The sequence below is a fragment of the Trachurus japonicus genome, chromosome 8 (assembly GCF_045865225.1).
Source record: "Trachurus japonicus isolate A0001 chromosome 8, Traja_1.0".
In the NCBI taxonomy this organism is placed as follows: domain Eukaryota; kingdom Metazoa; phylum Chordata; class Actinopteri; order Carangiformes; family Carangidae; genus Trachurus; species Trachurus japonicus.
This window is the reverse complement of record NC_140914.1, coordinates 26,045,764-26,062,030: the sequence shown is the minus strand read 5'-3', so window position 1 is coordinate 26,062,030 and position 16,267 is coordinate 26,045,764. Positions and strand designations below refer to the sequence as shown.

At 43.2% G+C, this 16,267-nt stretch overlaps 1 protein-coding gene across 1 annotated transcript in view; it reads right to left on the bottom strand.

Moving 5' to 3' along the window:
- The window catches only part of smurf2 (SMAD specific E3 ubiquitin protein ligase 2), a 50,059-nt gene that overhangs the window by 16,421 nt on the left and 17,371 nt on the right, over window positions 1–16,267 (bottom strand). Inside the window, exons 2-7 of the mRNA XM_085785026.1 lie at window positions 11,793–11,831; window positions 10,485–10,593; window positions 4,324–4,457; window positions 1,437–1,502; window positions 703–787; window positions 389–472 (exon numbers count right to left, since the gene is read on the bottom strand). Coding sequence (XP_085641152.1) covers window positions 389–472; window positions 703–787; window positions 1,437–1,502; window positions 4,324–4,457; window positions 10,485–10,593; window positions 11,793–11,831 — 517 coding nt within the window. The remainder of the gene's footprint in view (window positions 1–388; window positions 473–702; window positions 788–1,436; window positions 1,503–4,323; window positions 4,458–10,484; window positions 10,594–11,792; window positions 11,832–16,267) is intronic.

The window sequence follows — 16,267 nt, the reverse complement described above, 5'->3', positions numbered from 1 at the left end:
CAAACTCACTTGAGTAAGGACTGAGGCTGCCTGAGGTAAAGCGTGGTAAGAACTGACAAATAAAAAGGAAAGTGGCTGATAGAGACAATAAAGAGGAGGAGCCGAAGTGCAAAAAGTCGGAGACAGAGCAGGGAGGAGATGCTGTAATTTCCACTCTTTGTCAGCTCTGTAACTTCCCTGGCTCCTCCACATCATTAAACACCACTGACTGGAGCATTATGTCTGACACCTTCTTTTCTTTTCTTTTTTTTAGAAGCCCACTGCAGTTTTGGACAGAGCTCTGCAGTTTGGGAGCACTGAGGTCAGAGATGAGGTCTTCCATCGGCCTGTTGCTGTTAGATTTAAGAGGTCTGGGTTTGAGTTTCTGTGGGCTGCACAGTGTACTCACCTGGTAGGCCTCTCCCACTGTGTGGTACGTGTGATGTGGTTCAAGTACTGAATTCGTCCAGACGCGGTCCTCCTCTCCTCCCAGCTGGCAGCAGAAACATACACAGACACAGCAGTGAGCGGACATGGTTAAGTAGCCACAGAACCATCTAGTAGTCTTGCTGCTGTCTCACCACATGCAAATATCATATTCTGTATATCATCAACCCTCTACGTGAAGGCAGTGTTTTCTTTTTTTGTTTTTTGTGAGGATTTGCAACAGCCTCTAAAAAAAATCCTCAGACAATGATAAGACATTTCCCCCAAATCACTCACCCATCTGGAAGATCATTGTCAAACAGACGACTGCAGTCCACCACAGGGCCTCCTGTGCCTATCCGGTCCCTCGACTGCAGGCTCACTGTAGCAACACATGGCGGACAGATGCACACACTGGGATTACTAGACAGCAGATTACAGTGCAAGCACAGATATTTTTATCAAAGCACAAAATTGAGTCATATATCTTTATGAGTAGCAGGAATAAAGTTAAATTTTATCAGCGGTGTACTGCAGAGACCAGTTAAAAGAAGCAGCATTCTCTTCTACCCTCCCATTTTTCTCTCTGTAGGGAGGGTCTGGAATTTGGGCATTATGAAATTTAATCCCAGATTTTACACAAAGGCTGATAAATGTGACATCCAACACCCTTGGAGGACTAAAGCTCATAATATTTCACATTTATATAGTCATAATAACATTAAAGTAAATCCTCATCTGTATAATTTAACAAATATACTCCATACATCAACACGCAAGAAGAGAAGGAGGACGCTGCCTACGAGCGGTTCTACACCAGCTTTAATCAATATTCAACACACAGTTAATGGAGGACAACATGCTGGGCATCATGATGAAGAAACAGTCTACAGAATACACTCCAGCTGCACCAATGGGATTCTTTAATGCAACTTTAATTTGACTTACAATGTAATGTGACAATTTTTCTTAAAATCTTCCCCTGCCAACAAAAGTCTCCTCGTCTATGTGTCTAGTCTACGTGTACTCACCCACTATCTGGCCTCTGACTGTGTCACTGTCATTGGGACTCAGCTTGTTCAAGTCTAGTCTCTGGTCTGTTGAGGGAAGGAAAGAAAGTAGAAGTAGAGAGAGGGAGAGAGAGGGGGCAGAAGAAGCCAAAACAGAGAGAAGAGACAGAACACAATTAGACAAACAGGAAATGAGAACAGAGATGAAAGAGGGACAAGTGGGGACAAAAAAAGAAAGAAGAGAGGATTCATTAGTTTCTGAGAGATGCATGTACACTAGGATGTAATGGGATGTATTTTTTCCTTGATGGACAAATCCCACTGCTGTGTATCATTTACATCACTCAGAGTCAACTCCTCTCTCCCTCATTATCCGTCTCTCATTCTTCTGTCTGCAGACCACAGCTTGGCTTTGCCCTGCAACAGATGGTCTGGTCTGTGGAACAGCCACGGGCTGTAAAAATCTCACTGAGCATCGGTACAGAGCAGGCTTCAGTTCAAATGCAGAGGTCAAACATTTGACAAATTTCAGTACAAAGCCTGCACTATTCCGCTCAGTCTTAGCATGGACATGAACTTCTGCCAAAGTCTGGAAACTCTTTGTCTGAACTTCTTAAAGTCTGTGGAATTTGAGAGTGAGGGAGAAAGAGAGAGATCAGGCGGAAAGAAAGAAAAAAAAAAAACAGGACAAAAAAAAAATGTCCAAGTTGCCTGCAGACATGAGAAATGCCACTATCTGCTCTCTGTTGTCTGGGTGTCATGCAGATCAGCTCAGGATGTCTGTCTAGACTAAACAGGGACCAAAACAGGCAATGGTCAAACCGTTACAAGGCTGGCCAGAGGTCAGCAGCCACAGAGAAAACACACAGCGCACACACACACAGAGGCAGTAAAAACATACGCAGGGAAGCGCACTCGCACATTGGAGATGCATGAAAGTATATACATTTAAATACTTGTGCAGTCATATACACAAAGACAAGAAATGCAGACACTCTGCAATTATATATAAACATTACAGTCGACCAAAGACATGCTGCAATTATACACAAACGTTGTAGTCAGCCTTGTGCCCTCACTAAGGCCTGCGGAGGGGACACAACTCCAACTGCTGGTAAAAGGCGCACAGAACACAAAAGAATGACAAATACACGGAGGGGGAGCGACCACAACAGAGAGAACACAACAAAATCTACGCTTACACTTAAATAGCTGTACAATTATGCATGTCTGCGTGAAATGACCGGTTGTCTAGATCGGCAGACAGAGATATAGGGAGAGCCAGTCACGACGGCATTCGGTGTTTATGTACGCGTGTGTGCGCTCGCTGCCAGTCTGTGTAGGAGACTGAAGCCCAAAACGCACGGGGTGAGGAGGAGGCCAGGGGAGAAAAGGAAATGCAGAGAGCAAACCGCTCACAGCTGTGGCACAGGGTTCAGGTTTCCTGTGTCGCTGCAGGAAAACAACAGTGTCAGAGGTTTCTAGGAAAAGCGGTGGGATTCTTTCCCGTTTGTGCCCGCGAGGCCACAGCGAGCAGGTACCGACTCCCGACTCTGCACAGGAGAAGAGAGGTTTCTACAACTGTCTGGCACTGCTTTTACTAGGAGCCATTTACTAAAGCCTGTATCTCATTTATCCAGTTAGCTTCTGACATGAGACATTTTTACTGTAATTGCAGGGTGATGTTGATTGGCCCTTCCTGTTCTGGCAGGGGCAGAGTGTTGACCCCTCTCACACCCTGGTCTGGCCTCTGTCAGCCCTAGTGAGGCAGACAGGACATTAAAAGGAGCTACTCTATGTTCAGTCAGTTAGGGCCTGACAGCGGTTCTGCGTTATTAACCTCTGCTTCTTATCACACTACAGGTATAAGACGGCCTTGATGGACGCGACCTCGTTTTGACCATTAGGGCTGAGGCGTCTGGATCATTCTGCGCCAAACAATTGACATTTGGTGGATAATTGCGATAAGCAATTGGAAAGCTATTCCCCCCCTTCCCATGAGAGTAATGAACTCAGTAAATGAAAAGGACACATAAATAGTCCACAAAGCAAAACAGACAAGTCACAAATAGTTTGGCAAAAACATCTGTGCTACAATTTGATAATGTCATCTGGAAAAACAGAATCACTGCATTACAGCTGCCTGCATCCTGCATTGAGATATAACACAGTATCGTTGGACTGGAGCAGCACTGACAAATATGTGTCTGTTTTTTATTGCAAATAAAATCACACTGTATAGAGAGCGCACTGACATTTACCACTAACCCCAGTTCTCCCATGAGGACCGCGATGAGTCCGTCTGTTTTACACGCACGCAAGAGGACACACACACGTGAGAACACATGTGGCAGGATTCACGTCCTGCCTCAGATTTCATGCTACTCTGCTGCAACAATAACAACAACAACGAGCAAGAAGGCTGCATGCTGACAAACAATGACGACACGTACACAATTATTCATTTAAAAACACACACACTTACATAATGAATCAGTCTGCGAATTTCGCATTTCCATAAACAACATCTTACCCGTCTTTTCAAGCACACATATTTACGCCTTATGGGAAATCAAACAGGAACTGACCCTTTCGTCAACATCACAAGTTGGGGATGATTTAAAAAATAGCAATTATACCCCCACCCCCCCCCCTTTTTTTTAAATTCTTATTTTATTTTATTTATTTATTTTTCTCTTGTATGTATGTGCTGTTGTTGTTCTTCCTTGACGGGCTTGTTCTTATTTTCCCTTCTGCTGTTTTGGTTTTTGAAATTTCCCTCAAAAAAAACCTCCAATAAATATACCATGAACAAAAAAAAGTAGCAATTATGATAAATAACCACAATAAAAAGAAAAGAAAAGAAAGAGTGTACATGGAGAGGATGCTACAGCTGAGCAACACTTACAGCCTGTGTCTTTAAGGCGGTTGATGGCGTTGGACAGAAGGCGGACACAGCCCAGGAACCCGGCCCCTTGCTTCTTGTGGATCTTCTTGTGGTTCCACACGCTGATGGTGATGGAGTCTGATTTTCCAATGTAACTGAGGGGAATAAATGAAAGGAGACATAATTAATTTTCAGTCCTCGACACTGAGACTCACCGACGTGACTGGTTGTAATAATAAACAGTGTCTGCGTTTCAGTTTCAGTTTTCTGTGATTATCTCTGCTGTAAAACATAATTGCTCATTAAACTAAAGCTGCTGGACTACAACTCGAGGAGTACCGGTGACGTAGACACGCAACACAACACAACACAACACAACATCATGTGTTTACAATGAGTCTCGCTCAGGATGTGCCCGGCAAAGCAGCGAGACGCACATCCTCCGCAGAGGCTACCGCTAAGACTCCTTGTCAAGGACACGTTACGAGGCGCAGCCGGGACATGGAGGCGGAAGAGGAAGGTGGGGAGGCAGAGCGGGATTTTCCAGCCAGTAAATCTGACCCTGAGCGTCTGAGTAGGAGACAGAACATTGTAAGCAGACTGCGATCCTGTGAATCATTTATAACATTCACAGCAGAACCTCCGCACATATCAGCAGAAGTGATTTAAAATATCTGAGGATGGAGGGAGGAGAGATACAGTAAAAGAGAGGAGATAAAAATTTAATTACAGTGAAAGTGCTCCAGCTGAGAAAATACTGTAAGATGTGACTGTCTCGGACTGCAGGAGTCTCGGACTGCAGGAATCTGCGTTTGTCCTCTAAAATGGCTTTTTAAAACAAGGGCTGAAACCAACCTCTGAGCTCTCTGGCCTTTTTCAGTCAGACATTTTACATAAAACAAATAAAATAACATCTCCAAATAAATGGAACCAGTTTGATTAAATCAGCTTAATTGAAAATGCAATTAGGTATGAACAGTCAATCATGCTGTCAGACATTGAGGGCTGTAATATTAGTAACAGAAAAGGAGGAGTTTTTGCCTGAGAGTTCTGCAGCTATACTAGTACACCACATAAAATGAAGCCCTTATCTTAAAGGGATAGTTCACCCAAAATTCAAATTTCACTCATTATCTACTCACCCTCATGTCGACTAAGGGTTTCAAAGTTTCAGAGTCCCCCGTGCCTTCTCTGAGTTACAGCGTGGCTCCGTGCAGCACTGCATGTCCATATGACGGTTGCGAACGGAGCTCACTTTTCTTCGTCCAAAAAGACACACCAAAAAACATCCAAATACCTCCATAGTGCTCATCTGTAATGTCCCTCTTGTATTGAAGCCCCAACATGAGAAATTGTTCCGAAAAAAATTAAATAAGTATTTGTTTTAAGCTTGTTTGTAGCGGAAGCTCCCAGCACTGCTCTTCCTGGTCCGTCCAAATCTTGCACGATTTGCATTGACACCCAGTTCACGGCTCCGCAAATCACGCGAGATTCCGGCGTGACCAGATCTTTCGGAACAATTTCTAATGTTGGGGATAACCGTCATATGAACATGCAGTGCTGCGCCGAGCCCCGCTGTAACTCAGAGAAGGCACGGAGGACTCTGAAACTTCTCCCAGCCCTTAGTCGACATGAGGGTGAGTAGATAATGAGTGACATTTGAATTTTGGGTGAACTATCCCTTTAACTGGTAATAAGTCGGAAAGACAGAAACGATGGCACCAGGGCTGCACAATCAAGTATTATCAAAAATATTCTGCCTCACAGAGTTAAGAGTTATTTCTGTGCACAGATAAATACATTAGGAAACACACAACCATATGTGTTATTGTGCGCTCCAGGGTTCAAATTAGCAAAACTTTACGAATCAGCATTACAGCTTTACAAGCAAGATACAGCAACGACTGCAACACTTCAGTGAAGCACACACCTGCATGTACTGAGTTGACCCCCCCAATGTCATTGATTGCCAGCACTAACAGTACTTATAATGGTTAATAATAAACATTAATAGTTCAACAGTCCAGGTTATGGGCCATTGCCTTTGGTTGAGGTGATTTACAGCCTGATGGCGGTGGCAACGAGAGAAACGCTCTGCCCTGCAGCACAGTGAGACGAGATGTAAATTAAACTGTTTAACTAAATTAACTGTCTGATTTTATTAGATTAGAATTAATGTAGAGTAACTGAACAACACATGGTAAGAGTCAGTGATAACAAAACACAATAAGATGGGGGTCTACGAGGCCGTTCTAATGCATTGCAATGCATTAACAACAAGCTAACATGCTGATAATAAACAGGTGTAATGACAACGTTGAACGCATGTTACCATGCCAACATTTGTCAGTTAGCAGTATTGGAAATACATTTTTGAACAAATTAATTTTTTGACTTGACTGGTTGGAAAATATAAAGATCAAAGTTTTTGCTGTTCATCATGAGTGTAATGTATTACAGTCTGCCTCCCCAGAGCCATTCTGCTATCTTAGCACAACACAACCATGTTAAAGGAACAGTCCTCTGCCTGCTGTGCCAGTAAGAACTTGATCAGGTAATTACATTGTATACAGACAGCCAATGACAGAGAGCTACATTAAACAGACAGATTATTTCCTGCCGGCTTGTATCCGTCTCCTCCTCTCTTCTCTGGCTCCCCTCAAGAGTCAGGCGAGACCACGTATGTACGTGCTAAAAGTCTCACCATGTGAACCTGTTGTGGCACATCTGTTCGGGTGGGCTCCCTCCTTCAGTCAAAAACTAATCATCTGTGCGATTGGCAGGACTACATCCCACTGTAATTATCATGCTGCTTACCAAAAGGGATATGAAACAATGGGGCTGTGAGTAAGACGTCTGGACATTTTGAGTCCATGCCAAATGCCTGTCTGGGGTGCGATGTGAGAGAGCTGCTATGTCAGACACACATGACGGGAGGGAAGTATTATAACCAAACCCTAGTCATCTGGATCACCCTCCATGTAATAAAATTCATTAGTCTGGCTAAGATTTTTAATACCAGTTGCAGGCAATCTCACACACATACACACACACACTCAGACATATACACTGCATAAGAGACAATAGGAAAATTGCTATAAAAAGGAAAAACCAGCTGATTTAAAGACACAGATGTGCTTTCTAAATACATTCTTTCATTTGGTAGACTGTATTCATGCAAGACGCATCCTGAGCACTGTTTTTAGCAGAGTTTTGTCTTTTTTTTTTGCACCAAATTACTGCCAGGAACATACGGTCAACATAAAAGGAAAACTCGACTGCAACAAAAATGTAACAGTCTGAGATGCAAAAATAACAGAACGTCAGGAGGACTAAGATTCAAAACCTGGGGATGATGATCCTGTTGCTCTCAAAACTGATTGGTAGGTATTTTTAATATGTAGGTATTTTTAATATGTGGACACGGATGTGAGCTAAATGATGGACAATGTGCTCCAGGAGATACAACTTTACTAAGCAGTAGGCACGTGGAAAGACTTGGAGAGGAGATGCTAAACTGACAAATTAAAAAGGAAACATTCACAGACTGACTGAACTGTGACACCTGAACTTTACATTTTACATGTCAGACTACTACTGCAGGCAAACAGAGAAGTCTGAACAGTTCGTTAAAACTAATGTGAGAAAAGTGCTGTTATCCACTATTGTATAATCAAGGGTGAAATAACATCCAGATGAAAACCAAACCAAACGAACATGACTTGTAAATTTGTTGATGAAGGGGTTCGGGGTTCTTGAGTTCATCCTACAGGACTGTGAGGTACACACCATGGCTTTATTTGCTAATTAGCTTGATACACAGTGAGAATGTAGAATTCCTGCTGAATCAAACCCACAGACGCCTCATCTTCATCATCACAACTCCACCAATACAGACACCAACAAGACACTGGAACTGGAGGTATCAGGGAGAATCTTTATTACTTGACTTAATTGTGGTATTATGTTATTCCTTTTTTTTCTAACGACACTACATCATCATCCTGGCTGTAGGATTGTAACAGAGCCATTAATAGTCGAGCTGTTTACCTGGGTGCACGCATAGAAAACATGTCATCTGCGACACTCACTACGTCGGTGAGGAGCCTCCTAAGAGAAATAATGTAACACTTTATTTGACGCCTATCTCTATAACGCATTATATTCATACTTAATGCAGTTATAGCACTGTATAACTATAGTTATAAACACTCATAAAGGATCATAATGCTTTATAACAATAATCATAACACACTATAAAACATTTTATCATGACTTATAAGGTCAGGTATTATGATACGTTATAATTGTTAGTAACTCACTGACAATGCCCACATCGATAATATATCATCATTATCATTATAAACGCTCATAAATTACCATAAGGCTTTATAACAATAAGCATAACACATCATAGAGCATTTTATAATGGTTTATAAGGCCAAGTATTATAATAGAGTTATAATGCTCTATGGTGTGTTATACTTATTGTTATAAAGCTACATAACACATTATAACTATATAATGCATAATCGATGTGGGCGTTGTCAGCGATTATAACGTCTTATAAACCTATTATAAAACCTGACCTTATAAGTCATGATAAACTGCTTTATATTGTGTTATGATTATTGTTATAAGGCATTATGATCATTTATGAGTGTTTATAACTATAGTTATACAGTGCTATAACTGCATTATAACTCATTATAAGTATGGTTATAATGCCTTATAGAGATAGGCGTCAAATAAAGTGTTACCGAAATAATGAAACTACTAGTAACTGTTGTGTCCTCAGCTGGAGTGACTGTTATTCTAGCGCTTCCTTGATGTTTCAGCGTGGCTCTTAGTCATTGTCTGTTTAACACACTTGGTGCAGGCAGAATGAGCCACGGTGGCAGGCAGCCACACTCACTGTGTCTGCTATCCCTGGCATGTCGGCCACATCCTGCAGCAAAACTCAAGGGTCACAGTTCACAGGCCAGTTTGCTGGCTGCGGCTGACCAATGAAACCAAGCCTGTGGACACGGACATACACACAAACACACAGACACACAAAGATATACATACGCAATGCAGGCCCACTTCCATGGTATTTCTACACCCTCACATGAGCACATATAACAAATGGAAAAAAAGAGTCACTGCCAACAGCTTTAATGCACACGGCTGTATTGGGAACACCAGGTGTTGCAGGCCCTATTTTAATAAGTGTGAGCCAGACAGACGGATTTCTAGGCTGCTCTCAGTCAATTAAAACCTGTCTCCTCCAACAAACCGCCTGAGAGTCCTTCTGCTGGCCCTGGGGATAAACACCAACAGACAGCAAAGTGGGTATAGTGTTCATGTTAAACTTAATCACTGGCGCAGAAAGCAGGGATTTTCACACAAAGTGCAGGCAGCTCTGTCTGAGGCACCTGGTGCAGAGCAGCTCAGCCGAGCCACGGGTCTGTGTTCTCCCCTCCATCTATTTATCTTCAAGGTGTGCGTACGTGCGCGTGACTTTTTCCCTTTTGTCAAATGGACACGAGCAGGTTATTTAACAGCCATGTAGAGAGAGGGGTCCTGTATCCCCGGCAACCAAACAAACGGAGACATGTGCTTCCTCTTGCTGTTGGCTACGCATGACGGTTTGGATAAACACCGGGCGAATACTGGAAACTTTCACTCTCACATTTTCACTCACGCGCTCTGTCTCTATTTTTTTCCAGGTTACTTTTCACAGGACAAACCATCTTTGGGAAAAGGCAATCAGGATTACAACAAGACATGCACGTGTTTCAGTCGATGGAAGAAAATACTATTGGAGACTTTCGCTCCTTTTCGGAGCTTTAAATACTGTTCCAGGGTACATTTTTAGACTGTTTGCTGGAGCTGGAGAGTTATGTCATTACAGATAAGTGAGAGGCCAGATGCAACAGCTGTTTACATCTGTTGCTGTTCAGGTCCCATTAATGGCACTGGCCCGACACGTCTCGCTGTGCTCACTTATCAAGGTTAAATAAAGAAAGGCATAAAAATTGTGAGGGATTGTTGCCTTGAACTGCTGTTTGTAATCTGATTAAGTCTTCAGGGCAGGTGGGGTATTCAAATAAACCGAGAAGGAATTTGTTTTTTTCCCCCAGATGCAAGTTAGGCTCATTAGAGGTGCGATTAAAATGAAATAAAGCTCTGGGACTCACAGGTCGTAGTGTTGATTCCACTTGGGGTCAAGTGTGTTCCTCACAGTGTCTGTAGAGTGGCATTGCCCTGAACCGTCCACAACCACCTTGGCAAAGGGATCAGGGAGGCCTGCAGAGAGAGAGAGAGAGAGATGGACACCACACTCAGCCACACTGACTGACCAAGAATAAATATCAGTGAACAAACTGTTTAACAAAACACGAATGACAACACACAGCGGTGTTCGCCTGCTACACAGCAGATGGGGATAAATACTGATGACACAGATGCTGAGCTGTTTACGCGGCTCGGTTCTGCTTTGGATGCAGTCCACGCTCGTCACAGATTACTCATTATTTACTTCCACAAAACGTTTGTGCGCCTTTGATGTCAGAAGAGGTCCTTTCCCCAATCGCACAACTCCAGGTTAGATTAGCAAGAACTGATTTTATTTACCAGGAAAAACGTGTGGGTGCGATGCCAGAACGCGCTCTTTTTACATGATCAAAAACCAAAAGCGCATTCGTGACGGACATTTGTTTCTGTTTTCAACAGTTTACACACTACATAACTTTACTACTCCACAAAAGAGCGTGAAATGAATTCAAAAAGCAAATGAGCCTGGCTGCAAGTAAGTCGATGTGGGTGAAGCACGCACACCAACAGACAAATACATCTATAAACGCACAATAACAAAAGCAAAGAAGCTCCATGTGAACTTTGTTATATATTATGCTTTTAGTGCTGCTCTGCACCAACTCAGTGTTTGCTCAGCTCCTGAGCGTTGGAATGGCAGGAATGGGCAAGACACAACTCACCTGAGTGAGCACAAGACCTTTACATGCTCATTCACCATGACAGCCTGACCCAAACACACCAAAACAATCGCAGCGCTACAGACACCTATACGCCACTTATTAAGCCTTAAGAGGACTAAATGAGTTGGTTGTGTTATATTATTATTCTAGTATAATATTAAGTGGTTGTGCAAAGTATGCAGACAGTCAGTGCATCAAGAGCCAGAATGTCAGGGCTCACACTTGAGTCCACATTTTTTGTTTTTAGAGCACTTTGTAGACAACACTCTCCTTCTACCAAGGACATGTGTAGTAAACCATTCACATCTGCTGAAATGGCTGTGTAAGTGGTTGATATTGCGCTGCTGACAGCTAAACAGCAAAGTGCCCCAACATTTCTCTCAGTCTCCAGAGGTCTTTACTTTACAGTGCAGTACATGCAGCATACAACCAAGAACAGAAAGGGGAAAACAGGGGAGTGAGAAGAAAAGACAGGTTCATCTTAAAACAGCAGAGATTGGAGATACTTACGGAAGAAGTCCTTCTTCACCAGGTTTTTGGCGCAGAGGACTGAAAGAGAGAAAAGAGTCAAGGGTTAATTTAATATAAAACGCTAAATTCACAAACAGTAAATCAGAGTTTGGCGGTTAACAACCCAGTTGACGAGCGGCGCGGTCATCTGACACGCCTCATTTACCGACTTTTAAGTTTAATGTTTTTACTTCAGACGCATGTGTTAGAAAAGTGGCAGGAATGTGCATGGGTGGGCAGCAGGAAATGATTTGTCTAGTTCAGGATTCGAGTAGGAAAACACTGCAGAGAACAACTGCATCACGGGCCTGAGTCACACACGGGCCCAGCTTCGGTATAGACTACACAAACCATAACTTACCTACAATTAGATAGCACTTTTAAAAGAACAGAATGCCAAGTATGTGCTGTATATCAAAACACGCCATCAGGAACAACAGAGGAGGCTGTGAGTTTGAATCTGAAGCTTTAGAGCAATCAAGACTTGTAGTATATTGGTTGCATGATTTAAACAGAAAAACACCATTACAACATTCAGCCTTTAATTTAGAGAAGGTGATGTTGTGTCTCATTCTTCTTCGCCTGCAGCAGCAGAGAGGGCTGAACCTGTTGATCTACTCCAGGAGCCACGGAGGCGGTTGCTGAGGTGACGAGGCAGAGCCACTAACACGCTCCTCCGGTGCATGTGTGGATGGACGAGGAAGCTCAGTTACCACCTGGGCGTCTGTCTGGTGTTAAGAGTTACAGCCAGTGAGTCAGGCACATGGAAATACAGTTTGGCTCATTCCTGTGATACAGTTTTTCTGAGGCACAGAGACTAATTGGTCTCTGGATACTGATGTGGCTGATTTAATGGGTCAAATAGAGATGAGGCAAAAAATCATGTATGTGTAAAACACTGTCGTTTATATTTGGCAGTTGTTTTAAAAGAAACTGTGCTAAAAATAAAAAAGGTTCACAGAGATGAATGTGATAAAACTTAAAGTCTCAGTGCATTCAAATTCATGTGTTTAGCTCATTATCACTTCCCTTGAATGTTTGAGCTTCACTCTGCAGAGTGGTGATGTATGTGCAGAGCCTGACGCCACAAGGCTGTTTTCACGTTCATCTGCTGAAGGGGAAAAGTCTGGGGCTGACTTTAAATCTGACGTTAAGACATGTATGTACTGGAGCAGCATGACTTGTGGCAAAGCACTCGCCAAGTGTGATCCGACACGCAACTTGACAAAGTGTGATCTGGAAATGTGAAACCTCTACGTGCGCATACAGAGAGAATGGATTGTGGAGTGAAGTATAGAACGGGTCATCGTGAGTCTATTAGTTTATATCCTGGAACAGATTAAATCAGCATTTTTAGCATTAGACTGGAGGTGGATGTGCTGTCTGACCTTAAAGTAACAGTTTGATGTGACTCAGTAGATTTATTCATATTGGGTGAGACAGGTGAGGTTATGTCATTATAGGCCAATTCTAAAGTTTATTTTTGCGTGTAACTGCATATTCACAATAATCAATCCTTGATTTCTGTCTCTTATCTATTCAGCTGTTTCCAGGCATATGTTGGGTTGAATGTTAAAAGTTAAATAAAAAAAAAGTGATCACAAAGAAAGTAATTGTAACAATAACCAGGCTACAACAGCTCAATGATCAATCTGCTCCTATTTAGTCACTTTCATTATTTTTAAGACAAAGCTGCTGCTTCAACTTTCTATTGTTTCTATAGGTAGCTGACTTTCTGAGGAATGTGGCTGAAGCAAAACAAGACATCTGAAAATATCACCTTGGACTGTGCAGAATTATAAGGGATATATATGTTTCTTATTGGCATGTGATAGACAAAACAATTAAATAATTATTGGGGGAAAAAACTGCAAAAGATATCATCAAGATTAACCTCTAGACCAGCTCCAGGTCTGGATTTACAAGTGAAACTATTAGTCAATTCATCAATCAACTGAATGACAGAAAAATCATTGGAAAGTACTTTGAGTACTTTGGGTGTGAGCAAACTGAATCTCTATAGACTTTGAGCTGATGTTTGGATGTTTTTACCATTCACTGATATTTGTGAGATGATTCCCTGATTAGCCTGATCAATGATCAGCAGAAACGGCTCTAGCTGGTTTCTATAGCTCTCTCTCTCTGGCCTGGCCCACTCCCCCCGATGTGCAGGTGAGAGTGCTCAGACTTTACTTTGCTAACACAAATAGACAAAGGCACACCCACAGTGGCAGACTGCAGCTTAAGCCTTTCAATATGCAGCCGTCGCCTATTTTATACCTCCGACCCCCCGTCCCATGCCACACATACCCAGACGCACAACCACACCATTTCAAATATCACCCTGAATCACTTGGGCCCGAGCTGAAGCAATTTTGCCCACAAGGAAACAGGAGGAGGACCCAACGTCTGGGGGATGTGTCGACAAAATTAAATACGCAAATCACCGGCTTCACACACACCAACGTGTACTAATGCATGGTGTTTATAGCTGCACAAGGGACACACACACACAAACACACACGGGGTTGGGGGTTTAATGACAAAAACTCCATTAAAACACGGAGGAGTGAAAACAGACGACTAAACTAGATGCATACCCTCCTGGGTGGGGGAGGTGGGGGGTGGAGGGATGGAGGGAGGGGGGGCAGAACATGCTCGACAGATGAGGAAGAATTTCTTTCCGCAAACATCCCTGGGAATGTGTTACGTTCCAGTGAAACCCACCTCATTTCTAAAACATCTGGAATGCATCGCTTTTTGGTCGCGCTCTTCCTGAACACGCAGGCAGGCATGTGCACACACGCATACACACACACACACACACACACACACACACACACACACACACACACACACATTTATTCCTCTGTGATATTAATAGTTGGTCTGGAGAGTTAAGTGTCTCAGGGGTGTGTGTGTATGTGTGTGTGTGTGTGCGTGCGTGTTGGAGGCTTTGAGGGAGGTGGACAAGGTGGAGTGAGGTAACAGGTGTCAGTTTTGTGTGTGTTTCCACAATGCTTCTGCCCAAATGCCACAGACAACATGAGTTGTATAATATATTTAAAAAAAGAACTTGACAGTGACTTGACGATGTTTCCAGAGAGGAAAAAATCATCGTGCACTCTTTTCCCCTGGTCTGGAAGTCACAATGCAAGGTAAAAAGGAAAGAAAAAAGAAAAAAGGGTGCACTACTGGAGCAGCAACACTTCCATTCACAGCCCAGACAGGAACAAAGAAGTGACAAAGACAAAACGGGACCAACTGCAGGGTAACTGCAGGCATGACACGGCCCACACCACGACAGCCAGCTCAGCTTAAACCAAAAACTAAATGTAGGAAAACCTGCAGACCCCTCAGCAGTCAGCAGCTAGCCACACAGCAGGGAGGCAACGCTACAATTAAGACCTATATAGGCTCCTTAGGAAAACATATAAGAGCCTGAATTACGGCTGGAAACAGAAAAAGTGTACAGAAAGCCACTGGAATGGGAGACACAGAGGGAAACAATGGCACCAGGGAAGCCAATTAAGAGTCTGAGGCTACGGAGGAGGAGGAGGAGAGCGTCGAGACGGAAACACAGCAACGCTCGACCCTTGTCAAATGGCAACTGACGGAAAATGATGTGGATGACACGAAGGAAATGCGACAATGACGCTTGTTTCATGTAGTGATTCGAGGAATGTAATCAGTCTCCTCCATCACACAGATCTGATGACCTCATCTGCTGCAAACTTTTATCTCCTCGATGGAAGATTTATTCACATACTGTACGTCATGACTTATCCGCTGCGTCTGTTTCTGTTCCAGAAGCGAAAAGGTGACGTTGTGGCTATTATTGATGACCATACACATGTGTGACACACGGCACAATCTTTCTTTACTTTAGCATAAAACATGTCAGAGCACAGCAGAACTGATCAATAACGTCACCGTCTGCCACAGTGTTTTGGTTACGGTCTACTTAGCTTAGCTGCGCCTGCACAAGAGGGTGCGTTGCGTGAACAAAGAACTGCTGAGCGCGACAGTTTGTGTTGACTTTGCGTTTGAACTTTAAGAGTACGTTTTCAGTCATTTGATGCAACAGGATTGTTTTACTTCATCTCTGTGTAGATATCTTGTCTAACAGAGTCAAAGAACACAACATCTCTGTCCTCCTGTCCGTTCTTCTTTTATTCTCAACCTTACAGGAGAAAAAAATGAAGTCCACAAATCTAAAAGGGATCAAAACCTGGCCAGGGCAGACTACTTCCTTTAGTTAAGCCGAGGGCTTCACTGGGTCTTTCTAAGGCAGAGTGATTGATGCTGTGAGGACTCAGTGGTCTCAGATCTCTGACATGAGGGGTGGGCTCAGTTTGCAGGACCCTCGGTTTGAGCCGTCATGTGGCCCTCTGCGGCAGCATTGCTTCCAGTCATGTTTGATGGAGCTTCCCTGAGGATTCCTGCTCCCACAGTCCTTCCCCACTCTCTGTTTA